Raw genomic sequence first — 26517 nt, forward strand, 5'->3', positions numbered from 1 at the left:
TATTTTGGTCATCCTTCCTCTGAGAGTTTTACAGAAAGTCCACTGCCTGCTAGCATTGAATCTAGTTAGAAAAAAGTCTGAAGCCAACTGATTCTTCCCTTTTAGTGTCCTTACTGGTTAAACATACTTTTTTTTTGTTTGTTTTTGGCTTGAATGTCCGTAGAATTGCTCTTTAGGAACAATAATTTGTCCTGTGTAGAATTTTCCTCATTAATATTTTCCTGGGGAAATGGTCTGCCATTTCAACATGTAGATTGTATTTTTTTATAGGGTTTCCTGTGTTTTAATTTCTGCTTATCTAATTTGTTTTCAGGGTCACTAATTACACTTATGTTGGATCTCTTTTGTCTGTCTTTATAATTTTTTTCTAATCTTTTAAAACTCATTTTCCTTTCACTTTTCTCTAACCCATAATTTTAAGTTCATTTTCAGCAGTGATGACCCCCTTTCTGCTTCTTCCAATGTCATTTACAGTCCATAATTTTTATTATTCTCTTCTGATATTTTAAAGATCTGCCTGTATTCATATGTTTTGTTTCTTAAATTTCACATATGAGTGAAATCATATGGTATCTGTCTTTCTCCGACTGACTTATTTTGCTTGGCATATTCTGTAGCTCCATCCACGTTGTTGCAAATGGCAAGATTTCATTCTTTTTTATGGCTGAGTAATATTCCATTGTGTGTTTACACCACATCTTCTTTATCCATTCATCAGTCAGTGGACATCTGGGCTCTTTCCATACTTTGGCTATTGTAGATAATGCTGCTATAAACATCAGGGTGCATGTATTTCTTTGAATCCGTATATTTGTGTCCTTTGAGTAAATACCTAGTACGTAGTAAAATTGCTGGATCATTGGAAAAAAAAGAAAACCATAAAACAGATTCTTAACTATAGAAAACAAACTGGGGGTTGCTGGAGGGGAGGCAGGTGGGGGGGTAGATTAAATGGGTAATGGTATTAAGGAGGACACTTGTGATGAGCACTGGGTGTTGTATGTAAGTGATGAATCGCTAAATTCTACACCTGAAACAAATATTACACTGTATGTTAACTAACTGGAATTTGAATAAAAACTTGGGGGAAGAAAAGAAATGTTTATACACAGAAAAAAAAAAGATCTACCTAGTCATATTTTAAACGTTTTCACTATGAAATATAAAATACATAGAAATAAGTGAATAAAACTATTTAAAAGTTAGGGATTGCCTGGGTGGCTCAGTTGGTTAAGCATCAACTTGATATCAACTTTCATGGTTTCATGAATTCAAGCCCCACATCAGGCTTTGTGCTGACAGCACTGAGCATGCTTGAGATTCTTCCTCTCTCTCTGCCCCTCCCCTGCATTTATTTATTTTTTACTTAATTTGTTATTTATTTTTGAGAAAATAAGTTAAAAAATAAATGCATGAATGAATGAATAAATAAATAAATAAATAAATGTCAAACGTGTGTAATCTCACCCGGGTCAGAAATTGAATTTTCCCAGGAAATTAAATTCCCCTACTCCTCCTTTATAAATCTCTTCCCTCCTCCCTAAGAAGTAAAACTATTATCCTGAATTTTGTGGTCATCATTTATTTATCTGTAGAGTGTGAGTGTATATGGTCCTAAGCAATGTATTGTTAAATTTTGCTAGGTTTTGAACCTTATATATAATCATACTCAGTATATTCTTTTGTATTAGGATTTTTTTTTGCTCATTGTTAGGAATTTGTCATCCAGTCATTTCATGTAGTTGTAGTTAGTTCATTTTTACCACAGTAAAGTATTCTAGTGAATGACGATATCACAAACTATGTAACCATTCTATTGTAGATGGACGTTTTTCATTTATTTTATGACTAATGCTGCTGATGAATATTTTACTACATGAATTGAGGCACATACGTATATATTTAGGAAAAATAGCGATTTATTACATCATTGGGAATGGGTCTTCAAATTTATTAGATACTGTCAAAAAGATTGTTCTGGGGTGCCTGGGTGGCTCAGTCGGTTAAGCGTCTGACTCTGAGTTTCGGTTCAGGTCATGATCTCGCATTTCATGAGTTTGAGCTCTGCATTGGGCTCTGCACTGCCAATGCAGAGCCTGCCTGGGATTCTCTTCCTCTCCCTTTGCCCTTCCCCAGCTCTCTATCTCTCTCTCTCAAAATAAATAAATAAACTTAAAAAAAAAAAAAAGATTGTACTAATCGATTCTGCCCCTAGTAGTGTGTGATAGTTCCTGTTCTCTATTATTGCCAATTTTGCCTGACTTAATTTTTAAAGTGTTAGTGAATCAGGTGTGTGTTTTGGCATCTCTTTGTGGTTTTAAGTTAGAATTGTCTGGTTAAAGAGAGGTTCAACACCTTTTGAGATGCTTAATAGCCATTTGGATTTCCTATTTTGTAAAGTTGTTTTTTCACTTATTTTGTTCATTTTTCCATCGGGTGAGCCATTTTCCCCTTTTTGATATGTAGGGCTTTTTTTTTTTTTTTCCTCCAATATATTCTGGTTACGAGCCATTGTGACTTAGATACATGACAATAACTTGGGCTTTTCTTTTCACTCTTTATGGTGTCTTTTATAGAACCAAAGAACTTAATTGTAACGTCAGATTATTCCTTTATTAGTCCTTTTTGTAATTGGTTAGGAAAATTTTTCCCACCTCTGGGATTATGAAGACATTCTACTATTATTTTCTAAATGTAAAAGGCAGCTTGTGAAGCATTTGAAACTTTAATTTAAAAATATGGTTAGTAGGGTGCCTGGGTGGCTCAGTTGAGCATCTGATGCTTGATTTTGGCTCAGGTCATAATCTCATGGTAGTGAGACTGAGCTCTGTGCTGGGAGTAGAACCTGCTTGAGACATTCTCTCTCTCTTTCTCTCTCTCTCTCTCTCTCTCTCTCTCTCTGTCCTCCCATTGGACCCTCCCCAAATTGTGTGCATGCACGTTCTTTCCACCCCCCACCCCCAAAAATACATGCTTTGAGGTCAATCCAATTTAATATATTTCCTATGTGGATACTCCTCCTTTCCAGCAAAACTTATTGACTGTTTTTCTTTCCCCACTGCCTGGCAGGGCCATCTTTGTTATAAATCAAGTCTTCATTGGTGCATGGGTCTATTACTGGGTTCTTCCTTTGCATTTCCAAACAAAATTTTAAATATCAGCTTATCAAGTTAACACACACAGGCATGTGCATCTCCCTATATTCCCATGCCTACCCATATGTTGGCATTTTGATTAGAATTGCATTGAATCTATCAATTATGATAGATCTCCTTAGCTTAGCTCTATCAATAAAGCTTAGTAATTTTTCCTGTGGTAGCCCTTTATTTTGCTGTTTGACTTTATTCCTAAGTACTTGCTATATTGCAATACTATTGTAAATGGGTATTCTTGTTATTTTTCATTTTGTTTATTCCTTATACATAGAAACACAGTTGGGTTTTATGTGTTAACTTCATACCCAGTAGCTTGGCACATCTTCTGGTTGATTAGAATTGCTTTATCACTTGGATTTTCTAGGTACACAGTCCTCTCTCTTGGGAATGATAGTTGTCTTTTCCTTTTCTGTTTCTTTCTTTTTTCTTTTTATTGCCTTAGTAACTTATAAGATGTGCGATAGAACGTTAATATGTCTTGAGATAGTGGGTTTCCCTATGTTATTTTCATTGTCAAAAGCAAAATTTCAGTGTTTGTCTCATTTATTAATTTAAAAGGTTCCTATCTTTAGTTTGCTAAGAATTTTTCTTCTTTTTAGATTATGAGTATATGTTGAACTTCTATGAAATGTGCCGAATGTGGTCAATAACATGGATTTTATTATATATATTATATCTATTATTATATCAACCTTACTTTTTTGGGCTCAAAACCAACTTGGTCATGATATGTCTTGTATACATTGTGCACTTTATTTTGTTCATATGTAAATATTTTAATATCTTTGTTTATAATGGAGATTAGGTTATAATTTTCTTGTATAATCCCTATTAAGTTTTGGCATCCACATTACAGTATTTTAATAAAATGAGTTCAGGAGTGATCCTTCTTTGTTTCCTGGGGAGATTTGTGTAAGATTAGAATTATTTCTTCCTTGAACTTTGTAGAAATTTCTGGTGAAGCTGTATGATCTGGAATTTGCTTTGTGTGAAGATTTGACTTCTGATTCATTTTTAAGATAATTATACATTTATGTATGTTTTATTGAGTAATTTTTGGTAAGATTACTCCTATGATTTTATCCAGTTCATCTAAATTTTAAAATTTATTGGCAAGTGTCTAATTTATTATCTGCTCAGCTTCTAATCATCTCCAGTGATTTAGACATCTGTTAATGTCTCCTTTCTTTTCCTGATATTGGCAATTTGAGCTTTTTCTCATTTTACTTTTTAAAGAACACAACATTGATCTAATTTTTTATCTTCTACTTTTGTTGAGTTTATTTGATTGTTCTTAAATTTTTTTCTTTTTTTAAGTTTGTTCATTTATTTTTGTGAGAGCATGCAAGCAGGGGAGGTGCTGAGAGAGAGAGAGAATCTCAGGCAGGCTCTGTGCTGCTAGCACAAAGCCCAGTGCTGGGCTTGGACTCATGAAACCATAAGGTCATGACCTGAGCTGAAACCAAGAGTTGGACACTTAACCAACTGAGCCACCCAAGTGCCCCCTTGTCTTCTTTTTAATACCGTTCTTAAATACTTGAGTTGAATGTGTAGCTCATAAATATTTCCTCCTTTTCCAACATTTAATTTTTCCTTGAAATCATTGCATTAACTTCATTCTATAATATTATTTGCAGCCTTTGTTATTTTTGAGTCTAAAATAAATTTAAGTTCCTTAGGCTTTTTTCTTCATGGATTATTTTAAACTGTATTCCTTAATTTTCATTTTTTTTTTTTTTTTATTTTGAGAGAGACAGAGTGAGTGGGGAAGGGGCAGAGAGAGAGGGAGAGAGAAAATCCCAAGCAGGTTCTGCACTGCCAGCACAAAGCCCAACATGGGGCTAGAACTCATGAAACCATGAGCTCATGACCTGAGCCAAAACCAAGAGTTGGATGCTTAACCAACTTAGCCACCCAGGCACCCCAGTATTTCTTAATTTTCAAACATATAAGAGGAGTTTCTTATCTTTTTATATTTAATCTCTAGCATTGTGGTCTGAGAACATACTGTGTGTGATTGCATTTCTTTGAAATTTGTTGACATTTGCCCTAGTATATAGTTTTTATATGACTACCATGGTGTGCTTAAAAAGATGAAGAATTGTTGGCTGCAGTATTGTATATGACTTTCATTAAGATCATTAATTCTGTTATTCAAATCATCTATATTTTTAGTGATTTTTTTCCAGATACTTCAATCGCTTGCTGTGAAAAGTATGTTAAAATCTCCATTATAATTGTAGATTTGTGTCTTTCACTTTGTAGTTCTGTTAGTTTTAGTTTTCTCTCTATATATATATTTTTTTAATTTTTTCTTTTTTTTCAACGTTTATTTATTTTTGGGACAGCAGAGAGAGAGAGGGAGACATAGAATCGGAAACAGGCTCCAGGCTCTGAGCCATCAGCCCAGAGCCCGACGCGGGGCTCGAACTCACGGACCGCGAGATCGTGACCTGGCCGAAGTCGGACGCTTAACCGACTGCGCCACCCAGGCGCCCCTCTATATATATTTTTAAGATTAAAAAATTTTTTTCTTTAGAGAGAGTGTGTGAGTGGGGGAGAGAGGCGGAGGGAGGGCAGGAGGGAGGGAGAGAGAGAGAGAGAGAGAGAGAGAGAGAGAGAGAGAGAGAATCTTAAGGAGGTTCCATGCTCAGCATGGAGCCTGATGCAGGGCTCAGTCCCATGACCCTGAGATCATGACCTGAGGCAAAATCAAGAGTCAGATGCTCAACCAACTGAGCCACCCAGGCACCCCTCTAGATTTTGAGACTATTATTAAGGACTAAAAACAGGATGATTGTTTCCTAATAAATTCTTGATAACCTTTGTCTCCTAGTGTTTTTACACTACAGTGTATTTTGTATTATGTTTCTTTACCTTGTGTCATAAATAATGGGACTGTTGCTCCACCACATTAATGCCAGTTTCATGTGGGCAGTAACTTAAAATTTTTTTAAGTTTGTTTATTTTGAGAGATAGAGTACAAGTTGGGGAGGGAAAAAGGGAGGGGAAGAGAGAGAATCCCAAGCAGGCTCTGTACCCAGTGCTGAGCGCAACCCGGGGCTCAGTCTCCTGACCGTGAGATCATGACTTGAACTGAAATCAAAAGTTGGACACTTAACCAACTGAGCCACCTAGGTGCCCCTAAATGTTTCTATATACTCAGCACCTATGTAGGCACTCAATGGTGGAATGGCTAGGTAAACATAGATGAAAATTACAATTGGTTGGGGGCATCATCAGGTGTAGAATGTTAAGTTTAACATACTACTTCAGTTCATGGTATTATCATTGGTTTATGCAAGGGCCCTCTACTGACTATTGGTTGGTTAGTTGGTTAATTTATCTTTTAATCATTCTTCCCCTGTATAGGCAGCTGGCCTACTGTGTTTGAAATATGCCATAGAGTTGTGAGTATCCTTGTAAAAGATGTAATGTTGACTTTTGGTGTATGCACTTTTATTTGCATAAAGGCATGGTGTTAGAGACCTTATTATATACCTTGCTTTTAAAATAGTCAATACCATATTTCAAAAGTTTACTTATGTGTCTATATTTTTAATGATGATCAAAGATTCAACTGCTTTGGCTTTCCTTGGTGTGCTTACCTGTTTTGTTTATTCCCTGGACTATAATTTTGAACTTGTAATTTATGATTTAGGAAGAGATAAATTCAGTCAATAAATATCTAGTAATGATGATTATTATAAGTACTTACATTCTTTGAATCTTCCCTAATTGTGCTTGCCTTTTTGTTTGTTTGTTTTTTGTTTCTTTTTTTTTTTTTAAGCTCCTGGAGCCCTCCTGCACTCTCAGCTCACAGACCTCTTATATGCTTGCTCTCTGTCCCGGGGTTAAATGAATTTTAGCATTAGTCTCTCTTCCCTGCAGGTTGGAATATTGTGGTTTGACCTCCCTGTGTTGTCAGGATCTCTCCTCTACTCTTAGAAGGAACCAAAACCTGATAAAAATAAACCTGACACAGAACACTTTAGGGTATGAAGGAATTATGAAGTTATGTGAAGTCCTGAGATCTCCTGAATGTAAACTGAAAGTTCTGGGGTAAGTCTTTGTTGACTTCTCAGGGCGGATGTTTACTGGAACAAGGGATTTGGGAAGCTACTTGTTCACTGCAGGCCTAAGAATCAACCTGATTGTGGATCTGTGCATATTCTTGAGGCCCTTCTTTTCCTCCCGTAGGACACTGAATTTTAAGAGACATACTGTAGCATACTGGTTAACAGCTGAGAACTCTAAAACCAGACTACCTGAGTTTGAAATGTAGCCCTGGAACTTACTAGATATTTGAACTTGCACTAGTCTCCAGTCTCTGTGTTTTGATTTCTTTGTCTATAAATGGGTGAAATGATATGTACTCATGGTTTATTATGAGGACTGATCAACTGAGTCAGTATAGGCAGTACAGGTGTCCCTCTGCTATCTGAAGGTAGAGCGTTCCCGTGAAAGCTTTCATAAGCCAAAATGATATAAAGCAAAGAAGCAATTACCATTATTTATATGGAAAAATTTTTGAGCATTCCTGGGCCCCCAAAAACATCCTCTCTTTTAGGCTTTTCTGATACCTTAGGACACATCTTGTTAACACATGCACAAAATAAATGGGTACGAGGCCCGGATGCTCATAGACACAGTTCAGAGCTGTAGCAGCTGGGTGCTGAGGTGCAGTGCAGGCCCTGGGGAAGGAGCTGGGCAGGGCTGCTCTTGCTGCCTGGGTTCATGCTGCCTCCATAATGGCTCACTGCATCCCAAATGCTGAACACTGGTTTTGCTTTTTAACTTTTTTGTGTGGTAAAAGCAAAATCTTTGGACTTCTTTCAGTTATCAAAAACACGTACTGGGGCGCCTGGGTGGTTCAGTCGGTTAAGCGGCCGACTTCGGCTCAGGTCATGATCTCACGGTCAGTGAGTTCAGGCCCCGCGTCGGGCTCTGTGCTGACAGCTCAGAGCCTGGAGCCTGTTGCAGACTCTGTGTCTCCCTCTCTCTGATCCTCCCCCGTTCATACTCTGTCTCTCTCTGTCTCAAAAATAAATAAACGTTAAAAAAAAAAAATAATAAAAAAAAAAAAAAAAACGTACTAATGTCGGTCTCTCAAAAAGGTGAAGTGGTACAGCCATGACCTTTGGAAAAGCAAAGGATACCTGTACTTAGAACTGTGCCTAGCATATAACACCTAACCGTTTTCTATGTTAGCGGTTGTCATCATTAGAAGTAGTATTTTGCTTGAGTAGAAAAAGGCTCTCGGAGGATCCTCTTCAATTTTAATCTTTTTTTATTTCTACTCTGTGTTCCATTTTCCTTCCTCTGCCACACTCCCTGAGTCTATACCTCACATTCCCCTTGCCCCACTCCCCAGCCATGTTCACTTCTGTCTCCAACAGTTTTTCTCTGAGAAATGAATTCTTCAGTGGGAAAACTGAGTGTGAGAAGAGGTGTTCCCTTATTTTCTCAGGGTGTGCAAAGAGGCGTTTGATGAGGAAGCCCAGAAACTGCTGGAAGCTGTGCGAGTTAGCAATCCACAGCTCATCATTGAGCGGGATTGTAATGATCACAGTGATGAAGATGTTTCCTGGTGGCGGTGTCCCTGATTTGAAGAACCTGATGTACTTTTCAGAAGTAAAATGCCTCAGTGTGATGAGGGAATCTTAGCTTTAGATGCTTTATGCCCAGACGTACTGTGTTTGATGTCTGTTAGATGTAGGTGAGTCACTTCTCTGTGAAAGCTCTGTTCTATTTCACATGGGGGTTGAGAAGCTAAAATAAAACGAAAAACCTAAACCTTGGTGAAAGGTATGACATGTTTTTAATTGAATGCAGAGCTCAAGAATTCTGATGTGAGAAGCCTAGAAATGAAAGTGGAGGACGAGCCTAAGGAAGATTATGTTAGAGCACCTGTTTCCCTTTCTCTCCCTCCCACAGATGGCTTACTTCACAGCCTCACCATCTCCGGCTTGCTTTACTGAATGCTTCTCCATGCATGTTCTTGGGACAACTGGCGTCTAAATCACTTGGGTGTTTCTTAAAATGCGGTTTCCTAGAGCCCATATCGGACTTACTGAATCAGAATTATCTAAAGGTCCTAGGAACTGGTATTTTAAATAATTTCCCAGGCAACTTTTAGGTATGTTACTATGTGAGAATTGATGGTCTCAGTCAAAATGGGAGTCCACTTCCTCCATGAACATTTTCTGCAGCCTGTTGTAAAGATGTAAATAGATCTAAGATTATTGGGATTAGAGCTAAAAACATGTTCCTCCATTTGACAGAAATCCGACACAGTAACATTTTCTGTGAAAGACTTTTAATTATTTATTGCTATGTGAAAAATCATCCCTAAATTTATTGGCTTAAAGGAGTGACTACTATGTTCTGTCTCATGACTTGGTAGATTAGAATTCAGAAAGGGCTCAGCTAAGCATTTTTTATGCTCCACACATCACTTGGAGTCCCTTGGTGGTATTCAGCTGGTAGCCAGGTTGTACTGGGGGCTCCAAGGTGACTTCACTCACATGCCTGGTGCCTGGGCAAGGATGGCTGGAAGGTTAGGTTTGACTGGGCACCTCTTCTCTCTAGTCTTAAGGACTTTCCACATGATCTTTCCAGCAGGGAAGATGGAGTTCTCTCATGGGGCTTTAGGGCTTGAAGGGCCAAGTGGAAGCTGCCTGTTTTCTTGAAAGTTAGGCCCAGCACTGACATGAAGTCACTTCTGTCATACTCCATTGGTTGGAACAGTCCAGGCCAGCACAGATGCAAGGGTAGTCACTTCTTGATGGGCGTAGTGTCAGAGAATTTGTGGCCTTCCTTAGTCTACCACAGACTATCAATTTTTTCTCCCTGTCTATAGGAGATAAGAAAGCCTTTTAGGTGGTACAATAGCCCCTTGAGTCAATGTGGCAGAGCTGGAGGTAAGAGTGAACCATGGCAGTTAGAAGGGGCAAGTGGCAGTCATGGGAAAATTCGCAGGTAGTTTGTTACTGGGGCTGGTATGTACACCTATGATGCCTAGAGGGAGGTCACTGCTGAGGCTGATTCTCAGTGTTGACAGTCATGCTGGCTAGAGAGAGCTTGCCTGGGGCCATCATAACAAACAAAAGAAAGTCTGCATCGAACAAGTGGCACTCCCATTACAAGGCAGTCTTGGGCTGCAGTGAGCATCTTATCCTTCGTAGAAAATAAGATTTCCAAGCTTCCCAAGTAAAACACTCTAACAAAGGAGTTAATAAATGCTTCTTATCAAGGTGATTTCTGTCAAATTTTCAGGCAAAGGAAAATTTCTGTGTTTTTAAAACCATTTCAGAGCATCATTGAGGAGGGTAACTTTACCATTTTCTTTATTAAGCTACAAAACTTTGATAGGAGAGCCTCAAAAAAGATAACACCAGAAGGAAATTCACAGTTGGATGTTACTTATGAATGCATATGCAAAAACTAAATATAAATATTTGAAAATTCCAAAATTCACCTTAAAAATACAATGAATGGGGCTCCTGGCTGGCTCATTTGGTAGAGCATGTGACCCTTGATCTCCAGCTCATGAGTTTGAGCCCCACATTGGGTGTAGAGATTATTTAAAAGTAAAAGCTTTAAAAAAAAAAAAAAATATATATATATATATATGTATATATATATATATATATACACCACGAATATTATGATTTACAACAGAAGTGCAAGAGAGAACAAATATTAGGAGGAATGTTATAATTTATGATATCAGTTGGTTGATGGAGAAAGACCAAATAATCACTTCAGTATATGTTGATAAGGCATTTAATAACATTCAGTCTTATGTTGTCAGGTACTTTCATAACATGATAAAGAATTTTTACCCTGAACTATAACCGTATATTAGAAGCACTGTCATAACTAAATTTTGGAAACACAGCTTGTGTGTCACTGCTATCAGATAACCCATCAGTCAGGATTAGGGTGATGGGAGTGAGGCACTTACTGGAGGGTGGAGGGGACTAGGATGGGTGTAGTACAAGTGCAGGGTCAGACACAGTCTCTAAATTTTTGGTATTTGATTATCATGAGTATTTTGTGTTAATTTTGATTTACAGAATATTCCACTAATTTTTTTTTTTTTTTTTGAGAGAGGGCTCGAGTGAGTGAGGGGCAGAGAGAGAGAGAAGTGGGGCTCACTTGGGGCTTGTGTTTTTACCCAAAGTGGGTTCATGCTGACCTAAAACAGGGATGTGGGACTTGAACTCACGAACTGGGAGACCATGACCTGAGTGAAAGTCAGATACTTAACAACTGAGTCACCCAGGTGCCTTTCCACTAAAATGCTTACATTGATTAAATTTTTCCGTATCTCCTTAAATTTTGTGTATCACCCAAGTCACTGCCCTCATCCTAAGTCGAGTCCTGGAGAAGGAAGGGCTTGAAATTTCAAATAGTATAGTTAAGGAGTCAAAGAGGATAGTCCAAGAATCAAATAGGGTGACCAAAACAAACTTTAGCTTTGTTGGTTCTTTATTTTTTATACTTTAACATTTTTGTATTTTTATTTTTTTTAAGTTTATTTATTATGAGAAAACACATGCACACAAGCAGGGGAGGGGCAGAGAGGCGTTGGGATCCCAAGCAGGCTGCAAGCTGTTAGCACAGAGACTGACACAGGGCTCCACCTCATGAACTGTGAGATCATGGCCTGAGCCCAAATCAAGAGTCAGATGCTTAACCCACTGAGCTGCCTGGGTACCCATGTACATTTTGTATTTTAAGTAAATTTATTTTGTAAATTTTTCTGTTGATTTGTTCTGTCAGGATGCTAACTTCTTAAGTTAGATTCTTACTGATTTCTAGCTTTTTTATTACAAGCATTAAGGCTGTAAATTTCCCTCAATTTATATTTTAGCTGAATTCCAATGCTTGAATATGGAGTATTTTCATTAGCATTTATGTCCAAATATTTTGACTTACACTGGAATTTTTTTTTCTGTGACCCATATGTCATATAGTGTTACAGCAAGTACTCAGCACCCAGGAAGAGACAAGCAACAGGCACTCGGGGAATCAGAAAAGACTATTTATTTCACACCAGTGCCAGCCCAGCAGAGTCACCTCTAGGCTGAGCATCTGGCTCAGGTTTTACTGATCTTTTATACATAATGTGCTTCCGGGTTGGGCGGGACTAGCATAGTCAAACTACTGGCTGCTGGCTGATACAAGAGGCAAGCAAGATTGCAGAAGCTAAAAGCATGCCAAGGCAGTATCCAACCTTGGACATCTGACTGGCCCTTTTTATCTGCATTTACCAGCTTTCCTTCTCAATAGAAGTGTGATTATAATTTCTGGACTTAAGGGTTTTTAAAGTTATCTTTTTGTTATTTTTAACCTAATTGAGTTATGATCAGATAGTGTGTTCTGTTTGAAAATATTTTTTTGAAATTAGTTAAAATAGATTTTATAGCCTATTATATAATCAGTTTTCTATGTGTGCTTGAAAAGAATGTACACCTTCCCATAACTGAGTGCCTGTCCATATATATATATATATATATATATATACACACACACACACACACATATACACATATACATCCATTAATCTTTTCATTTTGCAGTTCAAATCTTCCTATACTAATCTTTGTTTAATCTATCAATTATTAAGAATATTTTCTTCTAGAGGCCTCTGGGTAGTTCCGTCGGTTGAGCGTCTGACTCTTGATTTCGGCTCGGGTCATGATCCCAGGGTCATGGGATCAAGCCCTGCGTTGGGCACCATGCTGAGGATGGAGCCTGCTTACCCGCTGCCCCTCTCCCCTGCTGGTGTGCTAGCTTGTTCTCTCAAATTAAAAAATGTAAAAAATATATTTTTTCCTAGTATTAGAAGAATAAGTCTTCTAATATGATGGAATTCCCCCCCCCCCCCGCCCCGCCATAGCTTAAAGTTTTAGCTTTAGATATTTTGCAGCCGTGGTTATGGGGTAAATGTGATAGAACTATGTCACACGGAGATTTGAACTCCCCTATTGTCAGCTTAGCAACCAATGAAAAAAGAGTTCTTGTATTCCACTGCTTTGGTTTAAAAAGTCTTCCAAAGACTAATTGGTCCAGCATGTATCCAGTGATGCAGTAAAATATCATTTTCAAGAATTTAAAATCATGGTTCTTACTTAAATGCAGAATGAGCACTTGTCCAAAGATTCATCAATGCGGTAGTAAGAGAACCAGTGAGGTGTTGATTTAAAAAGCATTTAAGGAACAAAGGTTTATATATCCACCAGAAATAGCATTTTTTAAAAAAGTTAGAATAACATTTCAAGGGAAATATAAAACTGGTTAATGTCCAACAAGGTAATAAATAGCCTTTGGGGTTATCTTTTCAGTCTTACAGCAATCATTTGCATTGCTAGCTGACAAGAAGTATTTGCATTGCTGTCAGGTTTCTACATAGAATCTGTACCCTTAGTTGTGAATCTCTTCATCAAATAGCTAATTGAGAGTCAAAGAAATGAGGCATATTAAAACATTTAAGAGTTTGAGGGGAAATTAATTTGAACTGTGCAGCACCAGACTGGAAGTGGCAAGAAGGGCTCCAGAAGACAGCCAGGAGAAAGTCTTTTAATGGGAGAAATGTGAGAGCAATACAAAGAAATTATTTGGGTACAGTGGAAGTATTACATTCCTTATTTGGAAAAGCCTCGGTTAGGCTATTTGAGGTTGGTTGTCCTTAGGTTTCCATTTAACCTTGAGGCTGTTACAGGCTTATATTTTGATTTGCTTGGATAGGTGTCATGATACCACAATGTCAGTTGTATTCAATCATAAAGTTAACATAATTATGAAGCACGTTCAGAATTCCAAACTCCATGCCCTTTCACTCTGTGATTAATTGGGCTTCTTACACGGCACACAAAGCAATGCACAAAACAAGTTCTAGAGCAAACAAGATAGACCAGCGGGTAGGAAGTTAACCAAATGCAAAGCCAGTGCATACTTACATCCTCAGCCCCATGGGAGTCAGCTCTCAGCACTTACTGCTTATTATGTTCAAGCAATGAAGGATCTCTGTTCTCTTCAGAGATAAGTCAGGGAGAGCCTTCAGCAGCAGCTGCCTTTTTGAAATGACCAGACATGAGGAGGTCAGTGTTTGGAGAGTCTGACAGTTTGCTGCAAAAATCCTACCTTTTTAAAGGTGTTTAGTCAGTCTTGGGCCCCTGCAAACTTCCTCTGTTTCTGCTGGTTATAAGTTCTGAATGTGTAATCAGCCGGTGCTGGTCTTGGCAATATCTGGTCTCAACTGAAATGCCCTAACTGCTTGGGTCATTGCTTGACACAGGCCATTGCTTGATAAGAGAGATGCCGTCTTGCTCTCCCTAACCTGCTGCTAACTTATTAGAACCACCTCAGTCTAATGGCACTGATGTGAGAAACAAAGGCAGAAGGAAATAGCAGATAAAATTAAATTTCCTTACAACCTGCAGCCTATTGACAAATACTTGAGGCCAGAAGAGTATAACATTTCTCCAGGAACTCCCTACTGTCTTAATGTTAATGCTCTGCTAGAGGGAATAAACAACCTTAGATTGACAATAGCTAGGCCTTCAGTATCCTGGGACTCTTCTTTAGCATAAGAAAATCCCTTTAGAAATTTCCCCTTCACTTTACTTCCCCCAACTCCCATATATAATCAGTCACTCCTTACAACCCTAGTGCAACTTTTTTCTGTCCATGGGTCCTGTCTCAGTGCTTTCATAAAATCACCTTTTTGCACCAAAGATGTCTCAAGAATTCTTTCTTGGCCATTGGCTCTGGACCCCTACTACCACGCCAAAACTCCCTTAGCCACCTTGTTTAATGTAACAGAAATACACAGCCCTAGAAAATCAGATAATTCCCAGCCTGGTAGACCATGCCTAGCACTGCAATGAAAGGATACCCAGTAATCCCTTTTGCCTACTTTAAGATTTTGGATAATTTTTCTTTATAAATTTTTTTATTATGTTTATTTTGAGAGAGGGAGCGAGAGAGACAGAGTGCCAGTGGAGGAGGGACTGAGAGGGAGACACAGAATCTGAAGCAAGGCAGCAAGGCTTCAGGCTCTGAGCTGTCAGCACAGAGTCCTACACAGGGCAAACCCCTGATTGTGAGATCATGACCTGAGTCAAAGTTGAACGCTCAACCGACTGAGCCACCCAGGTGCCCCTTGGATAAGTTTTCTTAATGCTCACCTCTAATAACAGTGGATCTCATGGTCCATGAGTTCGAGTCCCATGTTGAGCCTGGAGCCTGCTTTGGATTCTTTGTCTCCCTCTCTGCCCTCCCCTGCTCATGCTCTCTCTCCCTCAAAAATAAATGAACATTAAAAAAAAATAGTGGATTTCAACTGTGATGATTTGGCTACCAATGAGTGATTTTTGGTTGTTTTAACTGAGGGTTGCCACTGGTATCAAGTGGTTTTCCAAATGTCAAGTGATCCTGGGATCAAAAGATTTTAGTCCTGTTACTACCAGTTGCAAGCTCTGTAATGTTGGCGGATACTTACTATTTTCATACTTTGAGTTATCTGTAAAATGGATGCTAAAAATATTGGTCTAATGACCTTGAATATTAGCCTACAAGAGAATGAACTTTAAGGTGAGGGAAGTAGGAGAAGGCAGGACAACTGTCTTCACCCAACTGTGCTACTGTGATTTATGATAAATACATTCTTGTCTTCAAGTTTCCTGACTCACAGCTCCCAAAACACTTGGAATTTTCTAAACCAGAAGAGCAATGGGAACATCTTTTGTTATAATAATTGGTCTTTTGTCCTCAGTTCCTGAAATTGCCTCAGAGCCAAAAGGTGAAACAGGTGTCTTTTATCCAACTACAAGAATTTATGTTAATAAGGTGATCTCTGGAAATCTCCTGAGGATGATGGGCTGGTTGCCAGGGGAACCAATCAGGATTTGAGGGTTGGGAGTTTTCAGTATTAGCTCAACTGCATGGGGGAGTGTTGGAGGTTGAATCACCAATAGCAAAATAGCCAGTGACTCCATCAGTCATGCCTATGTAATGGAGCGTCCATAAAAACCCAAGAGAATGTTTGAAGAACTTCCAGGATGGTGAACCCAAATGTGTCAACCTCCTAGTCCCCAAACTTCATGGGACCAGAAGCTCCTGCTCTGAGGGATCTTGCTCCCTAAGAGCAGACTCCATTGGGCTGTTCATATACCACTTGTATCGTAATAGACCAGTAATGGTAAGTGTGATGTCTAAATGGGGTGTCTCTTGTTTGAATGGAGGCCCCCAAATGTGGGATGACAATCTATAGAAGCTGGTGGCACAGGAGGTGAAAGAATTAACCTGAGGCAGAACAAAGATTTACTCAATACACCGCAAGGGATAGGTGGGCAGGGACAGCAAAGGAAAAGCCCTCTGCAAGAAGGCAGTGGGTGGGGGCTGTTTTTAAAGGGGGGAGATGAGATATGGGGATGTATGGAATCTTCCCTTTTTTTGGTAACTGCCTAGTTTTAAGTAGACCATTGGTTTAATTAGGGCCTTTGGATATTTTTGAGGTGGGTTGCCTGATGAGACTGTCTGTATTCAGCTAGGTGGTCTCTTTGGGCCCTTTCCGCACTCCATCACTCTAGCCTGTTTGCCTAAAAGTGACCTATATGATAAGTATACTGGGTTCCTGAGTCTATGAGCCACTCTAACGAGTTAATCGAACCCAAGGAGGGGCCTTGGTGTTACCAAAGATCTGTCACAGCCACTTGCTCGGGAAAGAATGGGTGAGCCCTGGCATGCTGCCATGGCCAACTTCTCCCTTCCAGGGAATCCCAAGGGGGCTGCACAAATGGAAAGCATAGCTTATGGCTGAGTGTGCTAACACTGTTGCCAAACAAATTCTGATAAGAGTCATAAGAGAAGCCAATAACTCAAGAGACAGGAGAGCTTTATTTTGGGTGACAGCAGATGGGAGCTCAAGCCTTAACAACTGACCTCTCCAACAGCAAGATGGACACTTAGAGCTTTGTTGAGAGAGGTTTGGGTGGGGGGTTATGTGCAAGAGAACGGGCAGAGGACGTGTGATCACAGGTGGGGGTCGGTATATGTTCAGCCCATGATCATGGGCAGGGAAGGGGTATGTTTTTTCGGGTATTCGGTTACTATCCAGGCTCTTCTGGTCTGGCTGTTGGCATGTTCCAGTTATCATCCATGCCTCAGGAAAATGCAATAAGAAATAACCATTGGAGGTCTATAGTTGAGCAAGAGGGGTCGTTGACAGACTGATTTATCTATAGCCAGTCTGATGCACAGGTTAACAACCTGGACTTTCAATTAGGATCTGATGTGGGGGTAGTCTTGTGGGACTCCATCCTTAACTGATGGGAACTGATGCTATCTCTAGGTAGTGTCTGTATTGAGTGAATCTGTAGGCTATCCAGTCAGTGTCTGAGGAGAATTATTTGGTGGTGTGGGGAAAAACACATGGTACCTTATGAAGTGTAGAACAAAGGCAAAAGAAGAAAAAGTTCCTTACAACTTACAACCCATTGACAAGTTCTTGAGACAGGCAGAGTGACCCTCCTTTAGGAATTCAACCTCCTCGCTGTTAATACCCTTAGCTTAACATTATCCTGACCCCTCCAGGATCCTGTAAATCTACTTTAACATGTAAAAATTCCTTTGGAGGGGCACCTGGTTGGGTTAGTCTGGTAGGCATTGACTCTTGATTTCCACTCAGGTCATGCATGATCTTAAGGTTTGTGGGTTCTGGCCCCAAGTTGAGCTGCACTAACAGTGAGGAGCCTGCTTGGTATGCCCTGTCTCCCTCTTTCTCTGCCCCTCCCTTGCTCACTCTGTCTCTCAAAAATAAAAAATTCCTTTGGAAACTTGTTTTATCTCCACCCCCCAAGGTATATGTTAGCAATCATCCTTCAAGCATATAGTTCACTGATATACTTGTGAAGGGTCTCATGTCTAAGGTTTTACTAGATAGGAATAAATGACCTTTTCCTAATAATAGCACCTCAAGTTCCTGGAAACCTTGCTTCCAAATTCCTTAGAGACTTGTGCTGTCCCTTGAAGTTATATAGGTATATAATCAGTCATCCATCACAACCCCTGTGCAGCTGTTTCTGCCCACAGGTCCTGTCTTTGTGCTTTAATGGGACCACCTTTTTTGTATTGAAGCCCTCTCAAGAATTCTTTTTTGACCGTTCACTCCTGAAACCCAACATTTTCATATCACCTTATGTTGTCAATACACTTCTTTAAGAGTTGTAATGCCTGAAGTTCCAAAACCTCCCACAAAAGACCACCAGAGTCGTAAGTCAAAGCCAAGTGGCAAGGGTCGTTTATTGCAGGTTCGAACCTGGACCTCTGCGCACTCGTTGCCGGTGACGCTAAGAGGCCTCGATCAGGGTTGGTACAGCGTTTTTATAGACAGAGACAAATGGCACAGGGGAGGTTTCAAATTATGAGGGGCCTGATTAGTTGATTTTAAAGTAAGGACATTTGTTGTTCTCTGGGCATCCTTTGTCCTTTGGTGGGAAGGCTTTGTCTGTTACTTGTGGCGGGAGGAAAAAAGGGGGAAGGGGGAAGGGGGGTAGGTGAGGAATGTGCTAAGCAAGCAGGTTTACAGAAGCAAGAAATGCCGGTTAGTTTATGTACAATTACTCGTTCCATTACATATCAGACTACATTTAGGAAGTTGTACAACCCATTCTACTGCACAGCGGGTTACATTCAGGAAAGGTCTCACAATGCTCGTAGCAAACAGCAAGCAAAACAGACTTCTCAGCAATTGTATTTCTTATCAAAGATCCATAATAAGCAGAAAAGAGAACCTAGCTTTAAACTAAGGCAGGGCTGTCATTTGGATTGTTCCTTTCAGAGTGAAAGAGAAAAATTATAAGAAAACCAGGTTAAAAATATTTCTTCTTTCTAGTCTTAGTACAGTTTATTTTAGGTCATCATTTCCTGTTTTGTCTCCTGGCTTGTGTTCTCCTCTGTCCTCCGCACCACTCTCAAAGTAGTTCTCTTTAAAAGCAAAACAGAAAACTATATTCAAGTCTTTTCCCTCTTCTTCCGCCTCTGATAGTTTACATTCAGCTTTATCTCTTGATCTCCAAACACAGTGTAAACCATTGACAATTAACATTACTTTCAAACGTAATACTGTGTTCAGCTTATCATTTTGTCTCTGTTTTTGCACATAATGTTCCCTCTAATTTTTTCCTCTTCAGTCTTCAGTCTTCACTCCTTTATTTTTTGATCATAGATACTCTCCCAGAAGATAAGTTACCTTTAAGAGCAGATTAAAGGGTGGAAATTAGCAGATTCCTTTATAGAAATAGAAGGAAGAAAGACTATGAATTCACATATTGTTAATAATTTTTGTCTTTCAGATGTAATTAGTTGTTTAATTAAACATCCCTCTTTCCTATTTGTCTTCACCTCAGAATCTCCAACACCCAGTACAGTGCCTGCACGATAGTGGGTGCCCAATAAATATTTGTTGAATGAATGAATGAGTAAGTGAATTATGTGAGAGTTGGGCCAAATTCTCCTTATTTAAAAGGCAGCATAATTTGGTTCCTCTTTCCTCTCACTAAAGAACCTAGTGATTTCTTCTCAATTCTTTGTCCCAAGTTTTTCACCACTGGTCCTTTGCATCGGTGATCCTGTCTGTCCACTGTGCTCTTCCACTCTTCAACGCACCTAACTCTGGACCATCCTTTACACTGAGGTTTATTTTTGTTTTTTTTTAATTTAAATCCAAGTTAGTTAACATAGTGTAATAATGATTTCAGGGATATTTAGTGATTCATCATTTACATATAACATCCAGTGCTCATCCCAGTAAGTGCCCTCCTTAATACCCATCACCCATTTAGCCCATACCCCCACCCATCACCCTGTCAGCAACCCTGTTAGTTCTCTGTATTTAAGAGTCTCTTATGGTTTGTCTCCCTCTTTGTTTTTATCTTATTTTTGCTTCTCTTCCCCTATGTTCATCTGTTTTCTTAAATTCCACATATGAGTGAAAACGTATATTTGTTTTTCTCTGACTGACTTATTTCACTTAGCATAATACCCTATAGTTCAATCCACGTTGTTGCAAATGGCAAGATTTCATTCTTTCTAATCTCTGAGTAATGTTCCATTGTATATATACACACCACATCTTCTTTATCCGTTCATCAGTGGATGGACATTTGGGCTCTTTCCATACTTTGGCTATTGTTGATAGTGCTGCTATAAACATTGGGAAGCATGTGTCCCTTTGAAACAGCATACCTGTATCCCTTGGATAAATACCAAGTAGTGAAGTTGCTGGGTTGTAGGGTAGTTCTATTTTTAATTTTTTGAGGAAACTCCATACTGTTTTTCACTTACACTGCAGTTTAAATATCACTTGTCAGAGGGGCGCCTGGGTGGCTCAGTCGGTTAAGCGGCCGACTTCGGCTCAGGTCATGATCTCCCGGTCCGTGGGTTCCAGCCCTGCGTCGGGCTCTGTGCTGACGGCTTGGAGCCTGTTTCGGATTCTGTGTCTCCCTCTCTCTGACCCTCCCCCGTTCATGCTCTGTCTCTCTCTGTCTCAAAAATAAATAAACGTTTAAAAAAATAAATAAATATCACTTGTCAGGTTGAGCACTATAATCGGAAGTACCACTGCTTGCCCCCCTTTTCTAACAAAGCATTGATGTTTCTTTATTTCCTAAGACTTCACAAAGATTTCCTTATTGTCTGTTTTTATCAACACAGTGTAATTTCAGAGAGGGCAGGACCACAGCTCTTTACTGTTCTATTTCCAGCCCACAGCGCGGTGTCTTGGCAATGTGGGCTACGAATGAATGAAAGCAAAAATATCCCACTCCTCCTGAGGACATCTGTATTACTATCCAACTTACTAGCAACCCCGTGAAGTTGGTGATACTGTTATCCTGGGAAAAACCGCAGACTCTCACAGCTTGGGAACGCCCTGCTCTTAGGAAACTCCTGAATTTGCATTCTCCCCATTGCGTGGTAGTCCCTGGATTCTAACCCTGGTGGAGAGGAGAGTGCTTCGTTTCCAGTTGGCTTTTGTGAATTATTAAGTTTGGCGAATCTGCCCTCAGGTCCTGGGAGGAAGCCCGGAAGGGAGACGGAGTCGGAAGATTTGTGTGGGGTGTCCGCGGTTGTGGCTAGGTAGGAGAGGGGAAGGCGAGCTCAGCAGGTTGGGGAGGCCAGGGTAGGGTGCACAGGTGCGCGGTGGGGCGCTGCGGTGCTGGCGAGCCTAAGCTTTTGACCCGTCGGGTCGCGGGCCGTTCTGACCAGGCTTGCGGGGAGTGGCAGTCGCGGGTCGGGTAGTCCGCTCCCGAAGCTTGTGTTCCTGAGCCAAGCACCCTCAGATTTCGGCTTGGGGCGCCGTTAGCGGCGTGGACGTGCTTGGTAAGGAGGCGACCCCAACCCTGGTCTATAAAGGCAGAGAAAGCAGGACCCTGGACAGCGCTCAGGGGCCTAAGTGGCTTGCGTTACTTTTTTAGTTCCCAGATCTTTTCCGCTTAGGCAATTTGACCACTCATAATAAAGCTGAGTTCTCAATCTGTGAAGCCACTTTCCTAAAGTTGGGCAGAAATGGATTTCCCAAAATTGGATACCTGCTATCACTCACCAAATGAATTCAACTGAATTCTGACACTATCCACGTGGAGATAGTCTCAGACCCCATGGGTTGAAAGCTCAGTCCTGCATCACTGCCCCACACCCCTGCTCTTTAAGATACCAGTCACAAGTTTGGATTGTACCTGTGCTTCTGACTCACCAGCTATGAAGCAGGGTGCCCAGGACCCCCTCTTGAGGTTTGACTAATTTGCTACAGTGTCTCAAAACTGAGGAAAACATTTTACTTACTAGATTACCAGTTTGTTACAAAATCTTCCCGAGTTCAGGAACAACCAGATGGAAGATAAGCTAAGGGCAAGGTGTGGGGAAAGGATGCATTGCTTCCACACTCTCCCTGAGCAAGAGTGCCACTCCCCCAGCACTTCCTTCTGTTCACCAGCCTGGGAGCTCTCCAAACCCACTGCTTTTGTTTTTTTGTGGAGGCTTCATTACATGTGTGATTGAGTTCCATCACCTTAGCCAATAAATTAATCAAACTCCAGTCCCTCTCCCCTCCAGAGAGGTTGGGGTTGGGGTAGGCCTGGAAATTCCAGCCCTCTAATCCTTTGGTTGGTTCCCTTGGCAACCAGACTCCATCCTAAAATCCTTTCAAAAGTTATCTCATTAACATGATAAACTTAGGTGTGGTTGAAAGGGGCTTGTTATGAATAACAAGACACTCTCTTCACCTTTATGGTCCTGAAGCTATTTCAAGAATCTGTGACAAAAGACTAAATATTAAAAGATGGTCCTATTGCTCTTGGTCCTCAGGAAATGCCAAGGGTTTTCGGAGCATGAGCAGGAAACTATGGACCAAGACAAAAATAGATAATAAACCACAACATCACAACTACTGAACTGTATACCTAAAAATGGTTAAGATGGCAAATTTTATGTTAGGTGTATTTTACCACAATAAAAAAAATTAAAATTTAAGAAAGGCAGTGCCCAAGCTGCAGAGTGGCCAGGAAGCTCCCTCTTCACTGTCAAGGAGCCTGTGGCATAGTATAGAGTTATGAGATCACTCCATGTGTCTGGATGGTTGGACCAAAATTCAGTTCCTGAAAATACTGGAAAGGAATTTAGGGTCTCAGGCCATAGGTATTGGTGCTGTTTCCAGAGATACTCCCCTGACCTTCCTCTTAGGAAGGATGGGGATCTCATTCAGTTGACTCTATTTCTACCCTGAGGAAATGGGGACCTTCATGGCAGTTCCTTTGTATTCCAACTCTTCCTCATCAAGGCATAGCCCTTTGCATAGATGATGATTATTATTGGAGGAAGGTGATTATTCTTTTTCTCAAAATGTCATCTATATTCCCTGACAGTGGATAGATTTCTTTTTTTCATCTTGGAGCTTCTCTACCCACATCTAGGGTTCCCATCTAGGGTTCCCTGGTCCAGTTACTCTCGTGGAGGATACTGTAGCCAGTGAGATACTCCATAGGGAATCCCCTTGCACTCCCTTGCCTGGCTCTCCTTTCTTTAATGTACCCTTCCAGTAAAGGTGGCTTTTGGGCAAACAGGCCTGAGCAAAGGACTGTAGAAAGGGCCCACAATGACCTCCCGGCTGAATACAGACAGGCCCATCAGGCAACCCACCTCAAAAATATCCATAGGCCCTAACTGACCAATGGGCTATTTACAACTAGGCACAGTTACCAAAAGGAGAATTCCATACATTGACATACCTCCCCTCACCTTCCCCCTTTAAAAACCATCCCCACCCACTGCCTCCTTGCAGATAGCCTTTCCCCTCCTGTCCTGCCCACCTATCCCTTGCAGTGTGTTCCACACCCACTGCCTCAGGCAGATAGCCTCTTCTCTATTGTTCTGCCTGATGTTCCTCTGCTTTGTATTGTGTAAACTTAGGTTTCCTTTGCTATGCCTCAGGTGAATTCTTCCACCTACCATGCCACAGGCTTCCACCTGATTGTTGCCCCACATTTGGAGACCCCCTATCTGATCAAGAGACACCCCATTTAAACACTACACTTCTCTGTCCACTAGTATTCACATCTTCATTAACTATTCACATCTACTACCGTTTGCTGCCAGTAGTTGTAAAAGGAGTGAAAAATAGTATTAGCATTCTTTTTCACGTATACATGGGGGACAGATGTAAACACATAAAATACTCATCTATTTAATATAATGTTGCAGTTTCAGGAATTTTAATTATTAAAATATTTAATTTTTCAGGCATCTGGTCTAACTGAGCTAAGAGAAAATATCATCTCTTGCTTTGAGCCTCTTTTGACGTGTTAATGTAGTTTTGAATTTCCCTCATTATAAAACCCATTTATTTATTTATTTTCACTCCATTTATTCCCAACGTTTTCCACCTTTGGAAGGGACGTTAGGTTCACACACTGTGCGGCTCTAGATTGCAGACAGCAATATTAGTCTAGCAAGTACCTCCTCCTCAGTCCACTCCCATTTATTTAGAGTAAGGTTACATAGGTACAGAATTATTGGGTATTTTTTACCATTAGACATAGCTGTATACAGTGCTAATCATGGTTTTCCCAAATAGGGTAAAGGTATACCCCATCAAATCCTTAGGAATTCAGACATAAGGTTTAAAATTTAGTTACAGGGTCACCTGGGTGGCTCAGTGGGTTAAGTGTCCAGACTCTTGATCTCAGGTCATGATCTTGCAGTTGGTGAGATTGAGCCCTGCATTGGGCTCTGTGCTGACAGTGTGGGACATGCTTGGCAATCAATCAATCTCTCTCTCTCTCTTTCCCCCCCTCCCTCTCACTCTGCCTCTCTCTTTCTCTCTCTCAAAATTAATAAATATTTTTAAAAATAAAACATAATTTCTTAGGAATCATCCTTGCTTCTGGAACTTAGCTGAAGACCTGCTCCTGCACCCATTAAGAGAAAGAAAGTTGAGGTGATAAGAAGAAGAAAGAAAAAATTACAGTAATTAGTCATCTTCCCCTGGGAAGATGCATGGTCATTCTACCATTCTCTTCCAATCCTCATCCCCAGATCCACCACACACACACACACACACACACACACACACACACACACACGCACACACACGAGTATTTAATGAGGACAGTTCCTTAGCCCTCCTTATGTTGAGTGTGAGCACATACTCATGAAGGTGTGTAAGCCAGCCCTTCATGCCTTTATCTCCCTGTATCAGATGACCAATGTTTTAATTGCCCATTCCAATTCTCTGTCAAACTATTACTGAGGAAGATACCCCTCTACTCATTGTTGGACATTATGGGCTGTAAGTATGCTCCTAGGTCTGAAGAAATATGACTTGGTGATCCAAATTGGTGCAATATCTTCTGTTATGGTTCTTTTATAGTACTCTGAACATTTGCATCTACCACTGGATAAGCAAAGTCTACTTCAAAGACAGTATCTAGTCTTATTAAGACTCCTTGGCTACCAGTATCAGTTTCATTTGCCAGTTATGTGCCCCCAGGGAATCTGCCATATATCATCTGTAGTCTCTTTTGTTGGCAGACAGAACAGTTGTTCATGGCATTTTGTGCTCCAGAGGTGCAAGAGGACTATGTCTAGATACAGGCTTTATCTGCATTGCTGGAGTCTGCCAGTGTCCACTCATTTCATACACACAGGTAGCCTCCTCAAACAAGTACAGGGCTATCTGCTGGTGAATTCCAATCACCTTGTGAACCCGCAAGTTGGTTCTTCTGATTGGCATCAACACATTCTACTTGTAATGCATCTCTCAAATTCTCATAGTGATTTCAATAGGGCCATACCTCCTAGGGACATCTCTTTCTTTACCAAAAAAAAAAAAAAATAAATAAAAAATAAAAAAACAAAAAACAAAAAACAAACAAAAAACCCCCTTTTATTTATTAAATAATATCTGTGCCCAATGTGGAGCTCAAAATCATGACCCCAAGATCAAGAGTCACATGCTCTACTGACTGAGCCAGCTAGGTACCCCAGGGGCATCTCTTTAATTGGCCAGTTTTCCACTGCTCTTCTGCCTGACCATATGGCCAGGCCATTGGACGCCACCTCTGAGTCAGTAAAAGCTCAAACCTAGGGGCTTTTGTCATTGTTCAGTTCTTCAGTCACTGCTAAGAAAACCGCATATGATTCAGTCTCCCAAGTAGATTTATTTTTACCTTCCTCCAACACAGTTTTTAGCCTTTCAAATAAGATGCTGTCTGTTCACCTTGGAATTGCTATCCATTAACCAAGCAGCTTTTTGTTGGTCAATCGGGAAACTGTTTATAAGGCACTATCTGTAGAATAAAATCTGGGAGCTCCTCATGTGGTCCCAAAGTCAGTCCAAGGGGAAAAGTCTAGTTGCTTGCTTGTGAATCCACTGGGTAACTTTCTGCATTCTTCTGGTAGCATATTCCTGTACAAACCATCTCCATTTTATTATGGAACACTTCTGGGCACTGCTCTCCCCATTGGCATGTTTCTCTGACCAAACCCAAGATATCACTGATATTTCAGGTTTTAAGGTCATTATTTTTTATTTAAAAATTTTTAATTATGGTTAAATACACATAACATGAAGTTTAGCATCATAACCATTTTTAAGTGTACAGTTTAGTAGTAGTAAGTATATTTACATTGTTGTGCAAAACCAATCCCTGGAACTTTTCCATCTTGCAAAATGGAAGTTCTACATCAATTACACAACAGTTCATTTCTCCTCCCTCCAACTCCTAGCAGCCACTGCTCTACTTTCTCTTCCTATGAACTTGACCACTCTAGATACCCCATACAAGTGGAACCA

The 26517-nt window shown here is 40.3% G+C and overlaps 1 protein-coding gene across 1 annotated transcript in view; it reads left to right on the top strand.

The window, feature by feature from the left end:
* The window catches only part of NLRP14 (NLR family pyrin domain containing 14), a 39620-nt gene extending 30556 nt beyond the window's left edge, over positions 1–9064 (top strand). The window contains exons 10-11 of the mRNA XM_045484355.1: positions 7047–7217; positions 8626–9064. Coding sequence (XP_045340311.1) covers positions 7047–7217; positions 8626–8761 — 307 coding nt within the window. The 3' untranslated portion in view covers positions 8762–9064. The remainder of the gene's footprint in view (positions 1–7046; positions 7218–8625) is intronic.
* Positions 9065–26517: the final 17453 nt, after the last annotated feature.

Source organism: Leopardus geoffroyi, chromosome D1 (genome assembly GCF_018350155.1).
Source record: "Leopardus geoffroyi isolate Oge1 chromosome D1, O.geoffroyi_Oge1_pat1.0, whole genome shotgun sequence".
NCBI classification, from domain to species: domain Eukaryota; kingdom Metazoa; phylum Chordata; class Mammalia; order Carnivora; family Felidae; genus Leopardus; species Leopardus geoffroyi.